Source organism: Peromyscus leucopus, chromosome 20 (assembly GCF_004664715.2).
Source record: "Peromyscus leucopus breed LL Stock chromosome 20, UCI_PerLeu_2.1, whole genome shotgun sequence".
NCBI classification, from domain to species: Eukaryota; Metazoa; Chordata; class Mammalia; order Rodentia; family Cricetidae; genus Peromyscus; species Peromyscus leucopus.
The window spans coordinates 40,289,285-40,313,997 of record NC_051080.1 but is presented as its reverse complement, the minus strand read 5'-3'; the positions used below and the strand labels follow the sequence as shown (position 1 = coordinate 40,313,997).

Here is a 24,713-nt window from a genome sequence, read left to right as displayed (position 1 = left end):
TCGCCGCCTATGGTCTCGCCCACTCGGAGCGCAGCTCACGTAGGTGGCGGCGCGGGGCGGGCTCGGCGAATCGCGGACTTGCTGGGCGACCGGGCGGTGCGGACGGTGCACTCGGTCTGCGCCGCCGCGGACCTGGCTCAAGTGTAGCTGGAGCTCAAGGCCGCGGCCCGGCGGTGTTGGAGGCCGGTCTGCTTGCAGCCAGCATCTGGGAGCCTCGCGGCTTGGTAGGTTCTCGGTGACCCGGGGAGGGGGTGCTTCCCTGAACTTTGTAATGGGAACACTGCAGGGCTTGTTTACCAGCACTAGAAGGGGGCCCAGAGAGTGTCCTGGCTTCCTGTGGAGTTTTGTTAGAGACTCTAAGGTGTCCTGACTGAACGCTGGTTAAAGAGTGTTGGTTAAATTGCCCGCGCGAGAGCGGCCACGCTATCTAGAGGTCCTTTATTACGAAGTGCGCCTTTCACCTCCCAAGGTCAGGATTAGTTAAAGGTAGAGATCTTGAACCCAGAAAAGCCTGTTTCCGCTTTTTCCTGTTCCTAACAAAATAGTACAGGATACAGCCGAGAACTGGAATCCCCTAAGATTTACTTGAAAGATGTTAAGGACCTTTTCTTCTTTTCGTCTTCCTAATGTACACACCGCAGGGCATTACACACAAGTGCAAATCTTCACTCGTTTCTGAGTGCTGTGTGTGCCTGCACTTGACCTGTATTCACTCCCACTCAATAAACTGGAACCCTCTGACGTTCAAGGTTCTAGCTTGGTGCAGAAAAGTCCCTGAGAAGGTGGGTCCAGGGAGGGGGCGGAGCTCTGCTTTTTCCTTCGCCTTTAGCGGGTTGTTCAGATGGTTTAGACACTGGTCATGCGAGGGAGTGTGGTGGCAAATAAAAGGGGGAGGGGGAAAAACTAGCCTTTAGCACTCAGATTTTTGAATACAACTGGAATTTAACAGTGAGTCCACTAGCTGTGGGCAAGTTATTGCTTTAGATTCTGGATAGACTCCAGAATGAAGTTGGGGTTCTGGGAGTTGGTTTGAATGTATCACAAAGTGCTTAGACAAATCGTTTTATTGTATTCTCTACCTTTATAGAAACGTAGTTGAAGCTGAGCGTGTAGCCCGGGGTAAACTGTAGCTGTGAGTTTTCTCCAACACAGCACACATAAAAGCATTATGTAGAGAACAGTTTTTGGGCCTCCATCATCATGGGCTAGAATGGCATGTCCAGTCTTGACGTTGCCGAGAGTTCACATCAAGAACCAGGCTGTCGAGTTACAACTCCCATGACAGAAAATGTTTTAAGAAAGCCACACCGTTCATAACTGTCCTTGACCACTTGTGGATAGGACCTGCCTGGCTGTACTGTACCTCCCCTAGAAATTTGGTCTTCTCTATGTGACATAACATACACCACTTTGGTGTAACTACTGTGGAGACCAGAAGAAATTTGAGTGAAATTTTGACAGGTTTGGAAGTTCCTTTCCAACTAAAATATAGCAAAAGTTACCTATCCCACAAAGTTACTACAAACACATCCTTCCTCAGGTCACTTCAGAAGGAGAGAGATGTACTCTTGTATAACTCTTAGCCATTGTCCCCAAACTACAAACCTCCAAGACATTAGACCCTCCATTCAGGGCATAAAAAAGGCTGAATTCCACTGTACATAGAAAATACAGAGGTATAAGCAAGAGTTAACTCATAATTAACATTTTTTGTCTGTCTAGTTGGTAATTATGGATAAAATTTATTGAGCCTTTCTCATTTATTTATTTGAATCTGTCTCACATTTGTAGCTCATGCTAACCTTGAACTTTGAGCAATCCTGCCTTAGGCTACTGAGTACTAGGATTACAGGTATGACCCCCCATACTTTTATATGTATTATCTTAATTAATATTTAAGTACTGCTGGTCACTTCTTTGTTTCTGTTGTTTTGGTTTTGGAATTGGTTTGTTACTTGTTTGGATTTTGTCCTTTTTTTTTTTTTTCTCTTTTTTTAACAGCCTCAAATACATTGTTCTGGCTTGCCTTAAACTTTTAATGCTTTCTCTGTGTCCCAAGAGAGGGTTACAGGAGGCATTCACTACCATGCCCAGCTGCTCCTTATTTTGACCCTTTCTGTTTGAAAGCTGTTCTTTTTATTGAAGCAGGGTTTTACCAAACCACCTTTGTTCAAGTCTCTTTTGAATGACTGGATATCAGATCTGTCAACAGTTTCAGTGCTCTATTTAGCAATATTATTTATGACTCATTTAAAACAGTGGGTTTTGTTGTTGTTTGTTTTCTTACTCTTTGTACTGTTTTGGGGACCTGCCACCCAGCTCCCAAATAAATCACACACGGAGACAGGGTTTCTCTGTGTAGCTTTGCACCTTTCCTGGAACTCGCTTTGGAAACCAGGCTGGCCTCGAATTCACAGTGATCCGCCTGCCTCTGCCTCCCGAGTGCTGGGATTAAAGGCGTGTGCCACCACTGCCCGGCTTATTCTTAATTATAAATGCTCAACCTTAGCTTGGCTTGTTTCTTGCCAGCTTTCCTTAACTTAAATTAACCCATCTACCTTTTTTGCCTCTGGGCTTTTTCCATTCTCTTACTTCTGTAAATCTTACTCTTACTCTGTCGCTTGCTGTGTATCTGGGTGGCTGGCCCCTGGAGTTCCTCCTCCTCCTCTGGCTGCTTCTTCCTCCCAGAGTTCTCCTTCTATATATTCTCTCTGCCTGCCAGCCCTGCCTATTCTTTCTCTTGCCTTGCTATTGGCCGTTCAGCTCTTTATTAGACCATCAGGTTTTGTAGACAGGCACAGTAACACAGCTTCACAGAGTTAAACAAATGCAACATAAACAAAAGTAACACACCTTAAAATAATATTCCCCAACAGTATTTCTTTTTGTTTACTTTGTGACTAACTTATATGTATAAAATACATTTTAATAATTCAGCATTATAATCTGCAATATATTTCCTATGTAGACTTCAAACCAAGTTCCAAGAACATTTCATTTTATCACTGTTACAGTTTCCTTGTGAAGAGCAAATTAACAGTTGATTTGGGTCTGTTGTAATTTGAGCATTTACAGACTTGTTTGGTTTAAATTGATTCTTTGTTTTGTTTTTAAATTGTAAGGCATATCTTTTTTTTCCAGTTCATAAGTCTCTGTTTTTGATTGGTAGCTGAGATTGCTTTTGCTTGTGGCTTTTCATATATAAGAAACATTTGCCTACCCTGGACATATTTATTTAAATTCTTTATTTTAGGAAGTAATTTATTATCTATTTATTTGCTATTTGACTGCAATTTTAAACATTTGAGTAAGTTAATCTTTCTTCTTTTGATGATTTTGTTTTTCTTTTGTAGACTAAGAAAAAAATGGCCCTATTAGCCCAACAGATACCCAGATGGTTCAACTCAATTAAACTGAGTAGCTTCATTAAACCTGCACAAATCACAAAACACTCTGCAAGACCAGGAAAAACATTGTCAAGTGGCTTCTCATCTCAGGCTCTGTTGTCCTCTGACAATTGCTTACTCCAGTGTGGAATTAAGACTTATAGGACTTCCTCATCTTGGAATAGTTTCCATTCTGCCAACTCCAATGGACAAGAGAGCAGTTCTGTGCAAAGCACTCTGCTTCCTTCAGTGAATGAAAAGCCAGACAGGATACCCAGTTTTGACTCTGAGCTGCCTCTTGAAGGTAATTCTGGACATTGAGTAAAGTCCCCTTTTCAGGGCTAGTTTTGATCATGCTATATATTTAGACAATACTCACCCATTTCATGTCCTACTTTGTACCAGACAGGAAAAGGAACAATGTCGGTTGTATTCATTTAATTCTATTAAACTTTTATTTTAGTAAGTTCCTAGGTTAATTTGTGTCAGATTATTTTATAGCTAAATGTATAAAACATTTGCTTTCTACATATTTGAATTTGTAGCTTTTTTTGAAAAGTGTCCTTTTGGCATTAATTAGAAATATTAGGGTTTAATTGATACTTATCTTTGGGGTATACAGTTTTGACATATATTTATTGTGTAATAATTACCAAATGGGAACAGTGAGTTACACTTCAAATTTCCCTTGGATTGCTGTATGGTCTACCCACTTTTTTCCATGCCTCTTGATATGGGAATACATTGTTATGCCACAGGTATGATAATACTCCACTAGGAAATGTGAATGATTGCTAAAAGGGGAGGCAGGGAGGAGAAGCTGGCTGTGAAAAATGAGAAAGAATTGTTAATAAGGTAAAACAATAAGAGATCATAGTCTGGGGTCCTTCAAGTTACAATTTCAAATATCTTTCATACCAGTCGTATTAAAACAACAGCAAAGAACTACATATCAGGGCTGAATAGAGGATTGGCAAAGGATTGCAGATGGTAGGAACATAGAAATTCTCTTAAGAGAATTTGCAGAGGAGGGCATTGAATGAAAATGAATAAATTCGGGGTAGCATAACTTTAGAATGTGGATTTGGGGTACTTAAAAAAGTCATACTTTTGGCCATGTTCACAAACCATGTCTCTCAGAATGTGGTTGAAGAGCAGTAGATCTTTAACATTCTTACCTGTTGATGAAAAGTGTAGAGAAGTAGTTTTGTGCCTTACCCAGACAAGGTGACTCATACCTGTATTTCTAGCATTTAGGAAGCTGAGGCAGGAGGATTGCCTGGGTTGTGTTCACTGTCTCAAAAATGGATTGAATGCCTTGAACTTTACCAACAAACTTCTTACCTTGAAGAGAGAATAGTCTCTCTGGGTACTCTTAAATCTTAGGATATTTTTAGACCTTTGTGGTGTGTGGGTTGCCACTATTAGGCCATGCTGGCTTCAAACTTGCTGTAATTCTCCTTTCTCAGCCTGCCCAGTGGAATGCTGGGATTACAGGTATGGACCATTATTCTATGCTTAGACTTCATAAGCATCTAATTCTGAAATGACCTTAGTACTTAACCAGTGAAAGACACAAACTAAAGAAGATATAATATTTATGGAATTTTTGGGTTGTTTTCTTTTTAAGGTGTATTTCATTTTTAATTACGCATACGTATATGTGGGTGTACATGTGAGTATTAGTGCCCATGGAGCCCACAAGATGGTAGGTCCTAGAACTGAAGTTATAGGATTGTTAGCTTCCTGATGTAGGTGCTGGGATCCAAACTGCAAGAGCAATACATACTCTTGACCACTGAGCCATTTTTATAGCCCCTTTATAGAAATAATTTTCCAAATGTGCGTGACAGTGCTAACTTGCCTCTCTTTTTCCTCATGACTCCCTGCAAAGAACTGGATGACTTACCTCCATTGTCTCCAATACAACCAATTTCAGAGGAGGAAGCTATTCAGATTGTTGCACACCCTCTGTTGCCCCTATCCTCCTTCACACTTGGAGACTACGTAGATCATTCCAAGACTCTGCAGCAGCTAGTGCAGCTTGGTAAGTTTCTAACCTGCCAGTCAGCCTGTGATGTGTTAGTTTGTTGACCCATGGTGCACTGCTCTCTGCAATATTATTCCTAAACTTCCTCCTGGAACCCACTGACCTCATCCGGATTGTTCTCTCAGCCTGCATAACAATATGCTGGCTAGTACATTATCCTTGAATCTAGGTAATTAAAGGCAGCTAGAGCTGTTCATTGCACACTTTTCCTTTGGTCCTATCTGTAATCTAGCAACCTTGTTGAATCTGTCTTCCTTGAGTCTGGTTTGGCACTTCGACTTGATTTTCTCAGTAATGACCCTGGGGAGTTAAGAGGAATTGGATAGGTAAGAGATGGAGGAATCAAAGTTTCCACATATAGCCATACATAGTTCCCCGTTTTTAGTTTTTACTTCATCTTGCACCTCTTAATCTCTAGGGACTCCAATTTCTGGTTGTTGTTGTTGTTTAATGGGTGTTAAATATTGTCTTAGTTAGGGTTCCTATTGCTGTGAAGAGACACAATGACCACGGCACCTCTTATAAAGGAAGACATTTAATTAGGGCTGGAAGCATAGCAGAATGCAGGCAGACATGGTGCAGGAGAGGAGCTGAGAGTTCTACATGTGGATCCACAGGTAGCAGGAAGAGAGACTGACACACACTGGGCCTAGCTTGAACATTTGAAATCTCAAAGCCCACCCCTAGTGCCTCACTTACTCCAACAAGGCCACACCTCCTAATAATGCTACTCCCTATGAGCCAGTGGGAGTCATTTTCATTCACACCACCTCTCCTTATCCAAAATACCTGGAACCAGGAGTGTTTGAGATTTGAGGCTTTTTCATATTTTTCAGCATATTTGCATAGACTTTACAGTTGATCATCCAAAACCCAAAAAGTCCAAATTCTAAAACTTTCAGTGTTTCACATACTGGCATCTTTCATTAGAATTCCTATTTGTGGGCCTTTCAGTTTCTTATTCTCTCTGATAAGTCTGTTTTTATATGTTATGTTTGGGGGATATAGATAAATCTTGTTTCACCAAAGATGCTCCCTTTTGTTTCTCATTCCTCATGTCTTGGAGAGCTGTTTTGTTTATCAGAAAAGGGAAAAGAATACCTGTGCCATGCCATCTCTGGACAACCCTTAGGGGTTGTCCTTGTTTCTTTCCTTCCTCCTTCCTTAGCATCTGTTCAGAACCTTATCCTCCATAGTCCTGATGGGGAATCTTTCTGTATGCTGCAAATATGTGTTGCTCTGATTGGTTGATAAATAAAGCTGTTTGGCCTATGGCAAGGCAGCTTAAAGGCAGGCAGGAAATTCACAGAGAGACAGGAACAAGGCAGGGAGACCAGCCGCCACCATGAGAAGCCAGTTGTAAAGACACCGGTAAGCCATGAGCCATGTGGTAAAGTATTTATAAAAATGGGTTAATTTAAGATGTAAGATCTAGCTAGTGAGAAGCCTGAGCCAATAGGCCATACAGTTCATAATTAATATAAGCTTTTGTGTTCATTTGGGTCTGAGAGGCTGTAGGACCAGGAGGATACAGGAGCTGGGTGGACACAGGAGGACTTTAAGCTACAAGTCCATGTCTCAAGTTTGCTCTTATCCTGTAGTTACCCTTCTTTAGAACTCATTTGTCACTGAATTATCAGGTAGGCACCTCCTACTTTGGTAATCCTGTGTGAGAGTTTGTGTGTGTGTGTGTGTGTGTGTGTGTGTGTGTGTGTGTGTGTGTGTGTGTGTGTGTGTAAATGTGGCCAAAAGCCAGGTTCTTTCCTTGGTTTGGACTTGCAAATAGGCTAAACTGACTGGCCAGTGAGCCCTGGAGATGTATCTGTCTCCACTTACCCAGTGCTGGGATTACAAGTGCACACCACCCTGCTGGGTGTTTTTAAATGTGGCTTCTGGGATCAAACTTAAGTTCTCATGTTTACTAGGCAAACACTATACTTCCTGAGCCTAACTCCAGCCCCTAACTTGATAACTTCCTATTCACTGTATTGGCCCTGAAAACTCCCTGTAGTGTTCCCTCTAAATTGGCAATTGAGAGCACTGGTTAACTGCTTCAAATCTTCAAAGCCTTCCAAGGCCTTAGAGTTCTCCCTGCTTTCATCCTGCTCATCTTGTCAGCCTCTCCTCTTGCCTACTTCACTCTTGGAGAACTTATCTCAAGTTCAAGCAGCTTCTGATATGTGTAGACGGATTTCTAAATGGTCTTATTAAATAAAAAACACGGAGCCAAATATAGGAGTGAGAACCTTGAAGATCAGGGAAATAGGAAGAGCCACCAGCCAACGCTACCTCACCAATGCAGTTTCCAAATGCAAGCTACTTCCTGTCTACCCACACCTTTATATGCCTTGCTTTTCTGCCCTCTCATTGGCTCTTAGCCCAGCTCCCTTGTCACTGTCTGTCTGTACAGACCTCCAGGTCTCTATGGTTGGTACTGGAATTAAAGGTGTGTGTCACCATGCTTGGCTCTGTTCCCTAGGCCTTGAACACACAGAGACCCTACCTGCTAAGTGATCAGATTAAGGGTGTGTGCTGCCTGACTTTGTTTACTTAAAATGTCTGGCCTTTTCCCCTGATCTCTAGGCAGGCTTTATTTATCAAAGCACAGATAAAATATCACCACATTTAAGCATAATTAAAATATCACCATAGATATGTGTTCTCTGGCCCTACCATCTGAGTGACCCTTCTGAGTTCCACTCTGCCTGCTTTTATGCCTGCACTAATGACAGTATATGGTAATGTTTCACTCTTGTTTGGGACCTAGTTAGCCAGATGTTACCCAAATGTGTAGGAAATGACTTGTGTTCTCACGAAGCTTCATGTGAGGCTAGGCATTGAATCCCTGTATGTGGAGCCAGAGATAGGTGAGATGTAGTGGGTCCAGCTCTGACCTGGAAGTACCACCCCCATTGAGGCTTTGGTAACTGTCATGCCTACAAGGCGGATCCAAGAGAGGACCCCTGAAGACCCAAGATCCCAATGGGCCGGCTCTCTTGGTTTCTGGATCCTGGACACTGGAGGTAGACCGAACAGAATTCTCCAGAGAACACCGCTGGACTGCACTTCACTTTCCCAGACCCTGTTACCTATCCCTTCACTTGTAAGTTACCCTACAAAATAAACCTCCCTTTTAACTACATGGAGTTGCCTTAATACTTAAACCAATAGTGGATCTCTGAGATCAAGGCCATCCTGGTCTATGTAGTGAATTCTAGGCTAGTCAGGATTACAAATACCTATTTGAGAAGATCTGGAAGATGAAGATGGAGGTAAAATGAGAAGTCCAAAATGAGAAATACAAATAAAGGCTCTTTCATTAACCCAACCATCCATAAGTTAACGAATGGTTAAAGGAAGTGTGCTGCACATATACACAATGCAATTCTAGTCACCAGTAGCGAGAGTGAAGTACTGTCATTTCCAACAGGACTTCGAGGACTTGCGTGTCACATTAGAAGCAGAGAGAGAGAAGAATAGTGGCTTTGGGGTAGCGGAGGTGACCATAGGGAGATGATGGTGGGAGGGTATTGAGTTTCCATACTTAGTTCTAAGTGTGTTTTAAATATCCACAAAATGGTACATGTGGTGATAGGTTAATTAGCTTTGTTTAATCATTAAACAGTGTAGATATACCTTAAACATCTGTTGAACCTCAGAATGTACACAGCTTAAAAGACTTTCTGTAGTAAGTTCAGAGGTGAGAGATGACATCTGATACCTGCTTTGAGCAGGAGAGTAAGTTACCTTTCCTTCCAGAGCAGCTTCCCTAGCCTACAGCAGTTACTCAGGGTGATAAAGGATCAACATGGTCCAGACCTATAAATAATTTACAGTATACTTAGAGCTTTCAGATATCCTTTTTTGTATGTGCTAATAACCTCAACAGCGTGTCTTAGAAGTAACTGTAAATGGCAGTAACTAAGAGGGTCCATTGGTGCTTGTCACTGTTTTTAGTAATAAAGCTGTGGTCCTCCTCTGTTTGTTTTCCTCTTTTCTCTGCTTGTTCTATATCCCAGGAAGCCAGTCCTGTGCACAGAGGCTCCTATGCTACCTGACTTCTAGGCAGCTTCTGCCAGAGCAGCATAAAGGCCAGAAGGGCCAGGTCAGGTCATTTCTTCATTCTCCATGTCCTATAACTAACTGCTCATTCCATGGCAACAGCTCCTATCTTGCAGCACTTCCCTAATAGTTTACAGTTCCCTCTGAGCTCCGGAAAAGGCTTGGTCTCCTTATCTCTACTGCTAGATAGCCTTTGTGTGTCCACTTAGTTCTGCTCATGCCACTGTCTTACATTTCTTTTTATTTGAGCTCTGTAGGATAATATTTACTGCTTTGCAGATCTCACTGATGACTAAATATATGTAACAGTAATAGATTCAATGTCAATATCTGTTACAGCATATATTGTTCATTTTCTATTCCCAGTACTTAGCAAAAGTATCTGGTCCACAGTGGGCAGCCAGTGTCTGGCTTTTCATTTTAGTAGAATCCTGAGTGAGCTGAGTGACTTATGTAAGCCTTGTGCTCTCCTGATGGGATTCTGCTCTCCCACTGCTACTAAAAAGCAGCTTTCCATTTTCTCACAGCCAGGGTGTGACAGCTCACACTGAGCAAGACCTTCCCACATGTGTAAACTCACTTGGAGTCCAAGTCTTTTTCAGTTATTTTAAAGCTATGTTTCCCTAATTTAGCATAGATTTTTGAAACTGGCTTCCATCTGATTTTTTTATTCATTCATTAATTACACTTGATTTTGTATTATTTTTCACTTATAAAAGAATTACATGTAGTTGATTAAAGTTCAGCTATTCCAAGAGGTACCCTTGCCCCCAAGTATAACCACTATTATCAGTTTGTTGAGTAACTTTCCAAACCTTTCTCTTACAAAGTAAATGGAAACCTAGCCATGGGCTTTTTATTTTCCATAATTAATATTTTTTACATTTTTTTCTGTGTGTAGAACTAACACATATTTAGATTATTAATCAATCTGGAAATAAGACACAAAAACATTTTAGTGTAACTAGTGATCCCATTGTACTTTAATGGAATAGTATTATCTTTTTCTTACTGAATTAAAATGCCAGGCCGGGCGGTGGTGGCGCACGCCTTTAATCCCAGCACCTGGGAGGCAGAGCCAGGCGGATCTCTGTGTGTTCGAGGCCAGCCTAGGCTACAAAGTGAGTTCCAGGAAAAGGTGCAAAGCTACACAGAGAAACCCTGTCTCGAAAAACCAAAATAAAATAAAATGCCATCACTAGTGTGTAGAAAAATTGTTTTAGTTTCTGGTCTCTGTTCCATGTGTGGTGTGGGTAGGTGTGCATTTGTTTCTAAAACTGGTGAGTAAATGTGATGATTTTTTATTTTATTTTATTTGGTTTTTCAAGACAGGGTTTCTCTCTCTAACAGCCCTGTCTGTCCTGGAACTCACTTTGTAGACCAGGCTGGCCTCAATCAAACTCAAAGAGAGAATATGATGATTTTTTTGAGTGTGAATACTTTTAGGTAAAAATGTTATTTCATTGCTTTTATAAATAAGACTTATATAAAAGTACCTCTAGAAATAATTTTAGAAAATGGGTTTTTGTTTTGTGGTCCTAAGGATTGAACTTACAGTCTTATGTATACTAAACAAACACTCTATTACTGAACTACCCTCTCTAGCCTTTTTTAATTTAATTTAATTTTTGTGTTTAAAATATTTGTCTCTTCAAGTTTGACCATTGATCATGAGCTCACTGTATAACCCAAATAGGCCTCAAACTTATGATCCTCCTGACTCAGCCTCCCAAGTAGCTGTCCGTGTGATTTAGTGGCTTTCTCTTTGGTGGAAATTTAAACACAAATGTTTTGTCTTCCTCTCTACATTGACCTTTGACATAAATACTATTATTGATTTAAATTTATTTCTGCAAACAGTTTTATTTAAAAATACCTTAAGTTTCCATTTGTCTATGTCTTTTCTCCCTTAAATAGATTATTGTCAGTACTTTTTCCTGTATGAAATTAATGGCTGAATAGCAAATTGAGTTCTAACTAATCCTTTTCATTTGTTATAGGAGTGGATTTGTCTAAGATAGAAAGACATCCAGATGTAGCCAACCTCCTTCTAAGACTGGATTTTGAAAAGGACATTAAGCAAATACTCCTATTTCTTAAAGATTTGGGTTTAGAAGATAACCACCTGGGACCATTCCTGACAAAAAATTATACTATTTTCTCAGAAGACCTTGAAAATCTTAAGACAAGGTAAAGTTTGAAATGATTCCCACATAACCTAAGAAGTGCTTATGGAAGAATTACTTATGTATGTGTGAGAAATTTTCTAGTCTGCTATTCAAGGATCTGCTGAGTGAGTATGAATGGTTCTTCTAGCTGTGGACTTTTAATCTAAATAGAATATTTTAAGTATTTGTTTTGTCAACTGTCAATTATTTCTCTTTTCAACTTATTGATAAGTTAATATTGAAATATTTCTCTTCAGAACCTGAAAATTTTTCTCTTAAGTTTCTATTAACAAGAAGTTGAATTATCTAAAAGCAGACTTAAAAGCCTGGCAGATTGTTACTGTTTTTCCGTACTTTTTCATATTTGGAGACATGATCTCACTATGTAGCCCTGACTGGCCTTGAACTCATAACCCTCCTACTTTTGCTTGCTAAGTACTGGAATTATAGATGTGTGCCACAATACCCAGCATTTCTAATTTTTTTTTTGGTTTTTCAAGATAGGGTTTCTCTGTGTAGCTTTGTGCCTTTCCTGGAACTCTCTGTAGCCCAGGCTGGCCTTGAACTCACAGAGATCCGCCTGCCTCTGCCTCCCGAGTGCTGGGATTAAAGGCGTCCGCCGCCGCCGCCGCCACCACCACCCGGCTGCATTTCTGATTTTTGATAGGAGACATTTAGCATTCTTTGAACAAATTGTTTATAATATACTTTTCTGTAAATTGAAAGGTTATTCCCACTGTTGTAGTCATGGTTCTCTAAAGAAGAAAACTGGTAGCCTTTTAATATATATTTATTAGAATGGATTACAGGCTGTAATTCAGCTAGTTCAACAATGATTGTCTCATGACCAAAAGGCCAAGAATGCTCTAGTTGTTCAGTCTCAGCAGACCTAGATTGCTGCTGAACCTCAAAGAATTCCTGGCGTGTAGGTGGTCCTCAGCATATGTTAGAAACCCCAAGAAGTTGGTACTGATATCATCAAAGGAAAGCCAAAGCAACACAATAAATGAACTTCTTGTCAACTAGACTGAAGGTAACAGACAAAAACCAAAAGCTTCCTTCTTGGAGGTCTTTTTATGTGGGTGCTGTGATATTTTGTTTGTAACAACAAAATATCAAACAAATCTAACAAATAAAGCTTGCCTAGAGATCAGAGGGCAGAGCTAGCCACTCTAACCATAGAGGCCAGGCAGTGGTGGCATACAACACTAATCTCAGCACTTGGGAGGAGGAAACAAAAACGTGATATGGCTGGGTGGAGAGAGGAAGTGATAAGGCGAGGCAGAGACAGGAGCTCGGTCCTTTCATGCTGAGGAGTTGGTGAGGTAAGAAGTGGCTGTGGCTTGCTCCTTTGTCTCTCTGATCTTTCAGCATTTACCCCTATATCTGACTCAGGATTTTTATTGTTAAGACCTATTAGAATTTGCACTACAGGCTGCCACCAGAAGGTGTGACCTGGATTTAAGGTAGGTCTTCACCCTTCAAATAACCTGATTAAGAAAAATCCCTCACAGGTGCATCCAACAACTTGGGTTTAATTGATTCCAGGTGTAGTCAAGTTGACAACCAAGATTAGTTGATGATCGTTTCTTTAAATAGACATTTATAAACATCTTTGCACTTCATTCATCAAAGAGTTATTAATCTGTGGAAACGTTTACTATAAGATGTTAATGTGTTAGACATTAAGAATAACAGAGCAAGACAGGGCCCTGTTCTTAGGTTAACTCTCATTTCACCATTTGTCTCCCATGTGTTCGTGTGTATTCTCAGACACACTGAGTGGAAGTACTATTCTATTTACCTTATTACCCAAATCACAACTATCACTCATAACTTTTGGCATCCATTGTTGTTATTTGGGGGATTTTACTCTTGCTTTTTTGGGGGTCCACCACCGAGCTCCCAAATAAATCACATATGGAGGCTTATTTTTACTTACAAATGCCCAGCCTTAGCTTGGCTTGTTTCTTGCCAGTTCTCCTTTATTTAAATTATCCCATCTACCTTTTGCCTCACGGCTTTTCGCATTCTCTTCTGTAAATCTTACTCTTACTCCATGTCTTGCTGTGTATCTGGGTGGCTAGCCCCTGGAGTCTTCCTACTGCTCTGGCTACTTCTTCCTTCACTCCTCCATCTTTTTCTTCCCCTCCTCTCAGATTTCTCCGATATATTGTCTCTGCCTGCCAGCCCAGCCCATCTCTCTCTCCTGCTTTGCTATTGGCTATCCACTTCTTTATTAAACCAGTCAAGGTGTTTTAGACAGGCACAGTAACACAGCTTCTCAGAGTTAAACAAATGCAACATAAACAAAAATAACACACCTTAAAATAATATTCTACAATAATCCACCTCCAGTGAAACACCAAGACCCCTCAGTTCAACCTTAATCACCTGTCACATCAGTTGGACATTTCTGCTGTGGAATAATTTTCCTGTACACTGTAAAGATTTGTCACTCGAATTGGTTTAATAAAACGCTGATTGGCCAGTAACCAGGTAGGAAGTGTAGGCAGGGCGACCAAACTAACAATGCTGAGAAAATGAAGGGTGGATTCAGGAGTCGCCAGCCAGACACAGAGGAAGCAAGATAAGAATGTCATATTGAGAAAAGGTACCAAGCCACATGGCTAAACATAGATAAGAATTATGGGTTAATTTAAGCACAGGAGCTAGTTAGTAATAAGCCTGAGTTACCAGCTGAGCATTCATAAATAATAAGCCTCAGAGTCAATTATTTGGGAAGTGGCTGCCGGCTATTTGGGAGTTGCTGGCTGGACACAGAAACTTCTGCCTACACATTTCTCTCAATCTCTGCCTAGGATACTTTGTCTCTGGTCCTGCCAAGATCACACTTGTCTCTTGTTGCCCAGTTCCAAACCCTATAGACCAGTGGTTTTCAACCTTCCTAATGCTTACCATGTAATATGGTTCCTTATGTTGTCATCCCCAACCATAAAATTATTTTCATTACTACTCCATAACTGTAATTTTGCTACTGTTATGATTCATAATGTAAATATTTGATATGCCACCCCTGTAGAAGGGTCTTTTGACCCTTTCCCAAAGAGATTTCAACCCACAGGTTGAGAACCACTGCTGTAGATTGTTCTCCACATTGGGATTGATCTGCTAAGGGCTTGGCAGTTCCTTGGCTAATACACTAATTCCTTTTCTGTGACTTAGGGAAAAAAATGAAGGGAAAAAAATGAAACTCAATAATCTGCATTTCTTATATCACCATCTTACATAGTTAAGGTGCTGGACCAGGCATCAGACTTAAAAGACTGATGCTGTCTCATCATGAGATTTATAGAGTCCTATAATACAAACTATCATGTGGCACAGGGAAAGAGTGATTCTAAGAAACTCAGACCCAGCATCCTGGCTTCAGGTACAGATTCCTTCATTTAAAAGCCAGTGCACCTCATTAGTCCAGATTTATTCTAGGAAAGCATGAATGTCAGGCAGTAGGAATCACTTGAGAGGTTTCACCGTAATTATTGCATGAGGTATAGAAAGTTTACGTTATTTAACCAAGATACACAGTATAAACGGCAGAACTAGGATCCCAACTAAGTTGGCCAAACTCCAGAGTCTTGATGCTTACTGTACATAGCATCTTCCTACATTTAATTCTGTGAAAGAAACCTGTTTGAAGGAAGCAAAGTTTCTTGTTCAAGTCGCCACATGCTCTTGACTTCTAGAGAAATGTTTATTAGAATCTTTGTAGATATTTTGTCTGTATAGACTCAAAAAGGTATATGATAAACAGTGAGTTTCTACTGAATAGGCAAGAATATAAAAATATTTAATTAAAACTTGGTTTTTGTCTTTGCTAGATATAGTAGGCTTATTTTCTACAATATCCATAATAGCACTAATTTTATGTACTCATTTTCTTTTCAATGCAGATAACTTAGAGTGTAAAATTGCAAGTCCTTTGTAGAATTTCCAAATGAATAAACTGCATATAGTTTATATAAATATATATTGTTTTGTGTGAGGTATGGAAATGCATACCTGTAATTCCAGCACTTGGGAAACTAAGCCCAGAAAATGAAAAGGTCAAGGGCAGCCTGGGGTAGGTAATAAGACCCTGTCTCAAAACCAAAACCCACAAAAAGCCAGATGCCATCTCAGCAGGCTTTTGGTGATGGGAGGCAGAGAGTATAATCTTCTGAGCTCAGACCATAGCTAAACTGGCTTATGTGGCCATGAACAATAGGAGATCTTGTCCCAAAACAAGGTGGAAGGCTAGGGCCAACCCCTAAGATTGCCCTCTGAATTCCACTTGTTCACCAAGGCATGTGCATGTCCCCTGTCTCCCATGATATGCATATAATAATAATTTATTTAATTTAAAGATCCACCCAGAAGTATATTAGAATTGTTTTCTGATTCAAAGTAAATGGAAACCAGTAAAACATGTATCAGGTGCTTCTCCTGAAAATGTACCCATATTTTAGCTATTACAGAGGTTTTTTTTGTGGGGGGAAGGGTGACGTTTTTGAGACAGTTGCTCTGTGTAGCCCTGGCTGTCCTGGATCTCACTCTGTAGACCAGGCTTGCCTGAAACTCAGGGATCCACCTATCTGTACTGGGATAAAGTCATTCACCACTACTACCCAGCTTACAGAGTACTTTTATTGATCTTTTTTATGGGGAAGTTATAGAATCCTTTAAAAAAAATGTTACTTTAGCCCTGAGTAGACTCAGAAGTTTCTATTAATATATACATATTGTGAATATATATGTGTAAAAGTAAAAATTGTAAAGAGATGAGGGCGGGACACAGGAGTAGGGTAGGGATGGAAATTATGTAAATAATAGTACTCCTGTATGTACTCAAAGCCTCAAAAAAATTTTAGATATTACTTCAGAAAGTAACATAATATGCTTTATTGCTCTAGGAAGTGTTTATCATGCATATGTTTGTTTTTTATTATTTCTCCAGAGTAGCTTATCTACAGTCAAAACATTTCAGTAATGCAGATATCGCACGGATGGTCAGACAGGCACCATTTCTCTTGAGCTTCTCGGTGGAAAGACTGGATAACAGACTGGGATTTTTTCAGAAAGAACTTGAACTGAGTACGAAGAAGGTAAAAAAGAAAAAAGTGTAAGGAAATGTATTCCCTCTTTTAGTAACCTCTAAGTGTCATGTTTCTAAGTGCCTGACCCACGCAGATCCTGTAAATGCATGATACTTTGTGTACAAAAATGAATAAGCCTGATAGATTAAAAAAGAGGCTCTACCACTTTATAATAGACTATCAAATAGCTTCCTTAAATTCTGTTTCCATGTTGGATTTCTCATCAAATAATGTTAAGTTCATACATATTTCCAAGCTTTCTGTTATTTGATTGGGTCATATTTTAAATTTTAGCTTGGTATTCCTTGTAATGCCTTAGTTTTCCAAGCTAGTTAAATGTGCATGTATAGTGATGATAACTATTATGTTTTAACTGTAGACTAGAGATCTGGTTGTTCGACTTCCAAGGCTACTGACGGGAAGTCTGGAGCCTGTGAAAGAAAATATGAAGGTAACATATCTTCAAGCTATAAGAAGCTAATTTCTTTATGTACTTAAGTTTTCTTTTTTGGTTTTTTTCGAGACAGGGTTTTTCTGTGTGTAATCCTGGCTGTCCTGCCTCTGCCTCCTGAGTGCTGGGATTAGGTACATGCGTCATCACCACCTGGCCAAGTTTTCATAAGAGACTAAATATTGCTGTTGTCATCATGCAAAAAGAAAAAAGAAAAAAACAGATTTTTAACGGAAGTTATTTCTCAAGGACAGAAATGACAGTTTATTTTATCCAGTTGTCTTGCATATGCTACCTACCCACTCTACCTAAGTCAATAACTGGTAGACATTAGGACCCATGATCCTGAAGCAGTAAGGTATAATTGGGACCTGGAAACGGCTTTTCATTACTTGGTGTGACAGGCAATGTCTGTGCTTCCTGGCCTGTGTTTTCATTCTGTGAAACAAACCACTTTTGACTATCATGAGAATTTATGTTTTGAGAATGTTGAAGGCTGTCTTAGTTAGGGTTTCTGTTGCTGCTACAAAACACAATGACCAAAAAGCAAGTTGAGGAGAAAAGTATTTATTAGGCTTACACGTCAGCATTGCTGTTCATTACAAAGGAAGTCAGGACAGGAACTCAAACAGGGCAGAATCTGGAGGCAGGAGCTGATGCAGAGGCCATGGAGGGGTACTGCTTAATGGCTTGCTCCCCATGGCTTGCTCAGCCCACCTTATAGAACACAGGACCAGCAGCCCTTTAATCACTTTCAGGCTTTCTTTGGGGCCACCAGCTAGTTCCCAAATCATGACACAGACACTTATTATTAGTTATGAAGGAAGGCTTGGCCTTATCTTATGCTTACCCCACTAGCTCTTATAATTTATTTTAACCTGTTTCTCTTCATCTATGTTTTGCCTTGGAGCTTTTTACCTTTCTTTCATTCTGTATGTCCTACTTTCCTGCTTCTTCCATGTCTGTCTGAGCTGCCTGGCTGGCCCCAGGCATCTTCTCCCTCGTTCTCTTCTCTCTCCTCCTGAGCCTAGGTTCCTCCTCCTATTTATTCTCTCTGCCCACTGGCCCTGGCCATTCAGCTTTTTATTAGACCAACCTAGTGCCTTAGGCAGGCAAAGCAATACATCTTTACATAATTAAACAAATGGAGCATAAACAAATGGAACGCACCTTTACATAGTTAAAGTAATATTCCACACCATAACAAATGTAACATATTTACATAGTTAAAGTAATATTCTTCAACAGATCACTAAATGAGAAAATGACTTAGAGCTGGATCTCAAGACCTTTCCTCAACTGAGGCTCCTTCCTCTGATGACTCTACCTTGTATCAAGTACAGAGGCTGACTCAAGGAAACTTCTGTGAAGTTGTCACTTGTCAGCTCCACTTCTATGACAGAACATGCCAAGTACACTTTCCTGTTTCTCTTTCAAAAGAGTAGTATGACACCAATAGCAGTTCAGTGGTTTGCATAGAACAGCACTAGGAGTAGAAATTGTTAGGTAAGGCCTATTCTCTGGGATGCTGAAGTATTTCATACTCAGTCATTTAAGTGTTATTATAACCTCCCACCTAGGTGCTGTTCTGAGGAGGGAGTCCCTGTTCTCGTGGCTCTTAGAATTTAAAGGAGTATAGTCAAAAGTGATGATGTGGATTGATTGGCCAGGGTGGGGTAGGGTGTAGTGACAGTTTCAGAGAGTGTAAAAGCATATAGAGAGGACCTATGATATTTGGATGTTTCGTTTCATCTATCATTTCTATCCAGAATTTGGATTTCTATCCCATGACAACTATGTGTATATGCTTGGGAGCAAAAGCTCAAAAACTGCCTTGGAAATCTTATTTTGTTTTATTTTCTTAAGTTATCATATAAAATCATGGTTTCCTATATATGTGCTATTTTACTTTGTTCTTATTCACTCCCCTCTGCTGCCCTCCCCATCTCCTTACACCCCTTTTGTTGGTACTCTGCTTTCTCCAAGTAGCTCCCCTTGTGCCTGCAAGTCAACATGAATTCCATTGCTCTCTTTTTTCCCCTCCCTCCCCCTTTAAGATCTCTTCCACCCCTTCACAGTCCCCTTTCTACTTTCATGACCTACATGCATCTACACTGGTATAGATACATTTATGTCTAAATTTAAGTCTGAAGTCTGTATATGAGAAATCATGTGGTATTTGACTTTCTTAGTGTGGCTTATTTCACTTAACACAGTGGTCTCCAATTTTACTCTTTTTTTTTTTTTTTTATTTTTTTCAGTTTTTTGAGATAGGGATTCTCTGTGTATCTGGCCATCCTGACACAAACTCACTTTGTAGACCAGACTGGCATCAAACTCACAAGAGATCTACCTGCCTTTGCCTCCTGAGTGCTGGGATTAAAGGTGTGGGCCACCACCACCCAGCCTCATTTTCCTTTAATGTCATTTTTCTTCAGAGGTGAAGTAAATTCTGTTGTATATATGTACCACATTTTCTTTACCCATTACCTTTGTTCATAGGCATCTAGACTGAGTCCATGTTTTAGCTATTGTGATTACTGCTGCAACAAAAATGGATATGCAAGTATCTGCAGTATGTTGACTTAATTTCTTCATGTATAGACTCAAGAGTAGTATAGCTTGGTCCTGTGTTGGTTTTGATTTAGCTTGTTTGGAAGCTCCACCATAGCTCTATTCACTTAGCTCTGCAGTCTATAAGCTGGGCAGGTCCCCTTACCCTCAGAAAACTCCCCAGCTAATAATCCCTATGTTGACTACTTTCCAGCTGGACCTATCTCCCAATTTCACTAGAAGTGTGGGAAGCAGTCACAACATTGAGATCTGTTCAGGCAGTGAACCTGTCTTCACACTTTTCTCTAAGTTTTATTCAGCTAGCTGGAGAGATATAGCAGTAGATGTCAGGTACTGTGGTGGTATTGTATTCTCCAAAATATTGTGTACCTTAATAAACTTACCTGGGGTCAGAGAACAGAAAAGCCACTAGATACTTAAGATAGGCAGTGATAGCACACGCCTTTAATCCTAGCATTCCAGAGGCAGAAATCCATGTGTTCAAGGATACAGCCAAGCATGGTGACTCACGCCTTTAATCTCAGAAAGCGAGCCTTTAATCTAAGGAGGTGGTGGTAGAAAGCAGAGAGGTATATAAGGCGTGAGGATCAGAAACTAGAAGCATTTGGCTGGTTAAGCATTTGACTGGTTAAGCATTCAGGCTTTTGAGCAGCAATTCAGCTGACACCCATTCTGGATGAGGACTCAGAGGCCTCCAGTGTGAGGAGACAAAACCAGCTGAGGATCCAGTGAGGTGAGGTAGCTGTGGCTTGTTCTGTATCTCTGATCTTCCAGCTTCACCCCAATACCTGGCTTACAGGTTTGATTTTATTAATAAAAACTTCTAAGATTCCTGCTACAAGGTACACCACAGAAGCTTCAATTTTCAGGCTTTACAGCAGTGAGCGAGAGATGGGTCCTCCAGAGGCCGACGTGCTCCTGGCAACCAAGGGCAGGGTTACTTTTCCCTATGCATTTCACCATGTAGGCCTCCTGCCACCTGTACTTTTCATCTTCTGCCTCCCCAACTACCTCCCCAGGCTTTCTCTCACCCTGAGGCTATTGCAGATTGGATTAAAGCACCCTGTTGTTCCCCAAATTCAGGCCTCCAGTATATCTCAGTTTCAAATAATAGGTTATCACTCAAGATGGCACAATCCCTGCATAACAGTGTGCAGATGGACAGAGTGAGATTACTGTCCACCACTGGCCCAGGAATCACTGTCTCACTAAAACCTGCAGTGGGTTTTGAAGAGCTGTAGGCTGTAGGTGTGTCTGGAGGGTACCAGTCTGCCTCTCTTGATAGTAGTTAATTTCCAGCAGTAATTCTCTCATTCTCTTTGCAGTCAAGTCTATTTTTTTCTTATTATGACTCTTCTCCATAACATCACATGGGGGCTTCTAATCCAGCATCTTGTCTGCAAGTGAGCACTGATGGCTTATGCCAGTCCACACAGGCCTCCTTTTGCTACATGTTATTCGGTCTCACGTTTCTTTTTCTGTGGACTTCATGACCATCAGTGCAGAAAAGCTCTTGCTCAGATAAGGGGTTTGAAATTTGCGTGACCCCAACAAGTGAACTGTAATCCCTTGAGGCATACTGGTATAAATGCCCCTGAATTTTAAAAGGTTATTACTTTAACCTTCAGAAGAATCAATTTGTCCTCCAGCATAGTACCAAAAGACCATTTCTACTCCTAACTCCCAGGAATTTACTTTCTTGTAGGTTTATCGCCTTGAACTTGGTTTTAAACATAATGAAATTCAACATATGGTCACCAGAATCCCAAAGATGCTAACTGCAAACAAAAGGAAACTTACGGAGACTTTTGATTATGTACACAATGTGATGAATATTCCCCACCACATCATTGTCAAGTTCCCACAGGTAACACATCTCCCGGCCCTCACAGACAGCTGCCCTTGCCCTGCTCTCAGGCTTCCAGGTGTGGTGCTGTGTATTTGTAGAAAGTTCACAGCTGTAGGGCTCCTGAGGTTTGTCTCTACCCCTGTAGCTTTTACCTACTCCTACCTTTGACTGTTGGAATCAGGAAAAAACTCAGTCTCTTGGGGTTTTTTCCATTAAGTTTAAAAATATTAAGTCCTTTGTTCATGGTGTAGAGATATGAAAAGATATATAATCTTAATAATTCTCAAAACTAGATTACATGTAGTTCACTTCCTTCACATGGAGTGATGTGTATTTGCCCATCATACTCTGAATGGCCTTTAATATAGGATGATGCTGGCTCATTATAATAAAGTATAGGAGGCCTAGAATTGTGGGACTTCAGCTTATGGAATAATTATAAGTAATCTATGAAAAAGCAGTGACAGTTTGTTGTCTTCTAGACCGTTAGATAATTGAGAGTGGGTTATATGAGAATCTGACCTCTTCCTACCTTCCCATTGGATATAACTATCTTTCTTGTTGGATTTTCCTTGAGACTACCAGCTCCCCAGTAATGACACAGAGACTTATTATTAATTATGAAACCTTGGCCTTTAGCTTAGGCTTGTTCCCAACTAGTTCTTATAATTCAAATTAACCTGTTTTTATTAATCTATGTTTGGCCACATGGCTTTTACCTCTCTCCCATTCTGTATGCCCAACTTGCTCTGCATCTCACTGGCATCTCCTGCCTGCCTCAGATTCATTTCTCTCCCCAGAAGTCCCACCTATTTTCTCCTGCCTAGGTATTGGCTGTTCAGCTCTTTATTAAACCAATCGAAAGGTGATTTAGGCAGAGACACATCTTTACAGTGTATAGAAAGGTTATCCCACAAGTGGGGTCCAGAAATTCATTATAAAATGGACAATCTACCCTGGGCTAGAATGTGTGTGAGCACTTAAGATTACAGAACTCAGTCATACGTGGCTTGTAATCTAATGTGAGAGGCAGAGGTTTAAAGTAAGCTTACATATTAGTAGAGGGCTCATGGGGCAATTAATTTGGTATGAAGGAGAGAGAAAATCATAGATATAATAATACCTATTGAGTTCTTCCAACAATTATCTTCCAACAATTATCCCTATTTGACAAAAGAGGAAAACAAAGGGACAAAATGAGATTCCTGTCTACCACTGGTTCAGGAATCACTGTCTCACTAAAACCTGCAGTGGGTTTTGAAGATCTGTAGGCTGTAGGTGTGTCTGGAGGGTACCAGTCTGCCTCTCTTGATAGTAGTTAATTTCCAGCAGTAGTTCTCTCAGTCTCTTTGCAGTCAAGTCTATTTTTTTCTTATTCTAACTCTTCTCCATAACATCACACGGGGGCTTCTAGTCCAGTATCTTGTCTGCAAGTCCAGCACTGATGGTTTATGCCAGTCCACACAGGCCTCCTTTTGCTACGTGTTATTCGGTCTCACGTTTCTTTTTCTGTGGACCTCATGACCATCAGTGCAGAGACACAAAGGGATTGTTCCAGAAGCATACCAATGTCACTCCAAGTTAGCAGCATGTACTTTCTTTGGTCACTGTTCTCAAAGCAAGTTACTTTTCAACAGTGGGGATTTTAATAGGAAAAGGCATGCTTTCCCTTTTTACCCTCTCCCCCCCAAAGTGGCAGCCTTATTTTACTTTGATTCTTGTTGGGTAACAGAATTTAAAGATCAAAACAGAGACACTTTAACACTACACAGATGATGAGTTCCTTTGTGCTGACATAGATCTTGGTCTCTAATGTTGGTTCTCACACTTGGCAGATAATCTAGAATCTAAAAAGCTAGTTAAAACAGATTTCTGGGCCTCATTTCCAAGTTTCAGATGAAGTGGTTTGGGGGTGAGACCTGAGGATTTGCTCTTCCAATGCTCTCCTGGGTCTCTAGAGTCATCATGTTGGCTGTATTTCTTGAAGGCTTTTTTTTTCTTCCCTGAGACACGGAAGATTTCCCTGTGTTGCCCTAACTGTGCTGGAACTAGCTCTGTAGACCAGGCTGGCCTCAAATTCACAGAGATCCACCTGCCTCTGCCTCCCAAGTGCTGGGATTCAAGGCATGTGCCACCATTGCACAGCAAAGGCTTTCTTTCATTATCATTCTGTGTTGGTTTTTAGTCCCTCTTAAATTATAATTTACCTTCTTCTCCTTCATTTTTCTGAAAGATGGGCTTTTGCCCTATGGCCCAGGATTTCTGCTCAATATGTCAGGCTTACTCTGGAACTTCCTACACGACCTAGGCTACCACTACACCTTCTACTCTTGCTTCAGTTTACCAAGTGCTGTGATTGCAGGTGAACACCACTATGCTCAACTCATAATTTCTTATCTATTAATACTTAACGTGTGTGCTGGGGCTCAAACTCAGAGCCTCTCCTAGACATTTATCTTTCAATCGAGCTACCCCCTCAGCTTTTTATTGTAAATTCCTTTTTTTTCCAGGTATTTAATACAAGAGTATTTAAAATTAAAGAAAGACACTTGTTTCTTACCTACTTGGGAAAAGTGCAGTATGATCCAGCAAAACCTAACTATGTCTCTTTAGACAAGTTCGTATCTGTTCCTGATGAAGTATTCTGCAAAGAGATTGCCAAAGCTTCAGTAAAAGATTTTGAAAAATTCTTAAAAACGCTTTAGTTTTTTATGAAAGTGTAAATATATTCTTGTAAAATAAATGTATACATGAATAAATCAGTGTATTTTTAAAAATAAATGCCTCAGTTTTTAATATTGAAAACATTTTTCTCATAATTCTCATTTTTGGTAATGTTTTGGTTTGGTTGGCTTTTTACATTTATTATTAATTTTATTAGAAGAAATTATATCACTTTCCCCCTTTCCTTCCCTCTCTCCAGATTCTCTCAGGTACTTTCTCCCCTACTTCCCATAGGTACTCCCTCAAGTTGATAGCTCCCTTTTATTACTGTTAAGTGCAAGTATACATGTATATATGTGCATGCACAAATATATAAATACAGTCTGCTGAGTCTTTTTGTTGCTTGTGTGTAT

The 24,713-nt window shown here is 40.3% G+C and overlaps 1 protein-coding gene across 2 annotated transcripts; it reads left to right on the top strand.

Moving 5' to 3' along the window:
• The first annotated feature begins 55 nt into the window (after positions 1 to 55).
• Mterf3 (mitochondrial transcription termination factor 3) lies at positions 56 to 24,441 on the top strand. 2 transcript variants are annotated; one of them, XM_028893770.2, is made up of 9 exons: positions 56 to 224; positions 1,792 to 1,852; positions 3,354 to 3,690; positions 5,281 to 5,433; positions 11,499 to 11,688; positions 16,624 to 16,771; positions 17,142 to 17,213; positions 21,493 to 21,654; positions 24,147 to 24,441. In XM_028893770.2, exons 3-9 carry the CDS (start codon positions 3,366 to 3,368, stop codon positions 24,339 to 24,341), a joined length of 1,245 nt encoding a protein of 414 aa, XP_028749603.1. In that variant the 5' UTR covers positions 56 to 224; positions 1,792 to 1,852; positions 3,354 to 3,365; the 3' UTR covers positions 24,342 to 24,441. The 2 variants fall into 2 exon arrangements, with proteins under 2 accessions (XP_028749603.1, XP_028749604.1); XM_028893771.2 differs by lacking the exon at positions 1,792 to 1,852.
• Positions 24,442 to 24,713: the final 272 nt, after the last annotated feature.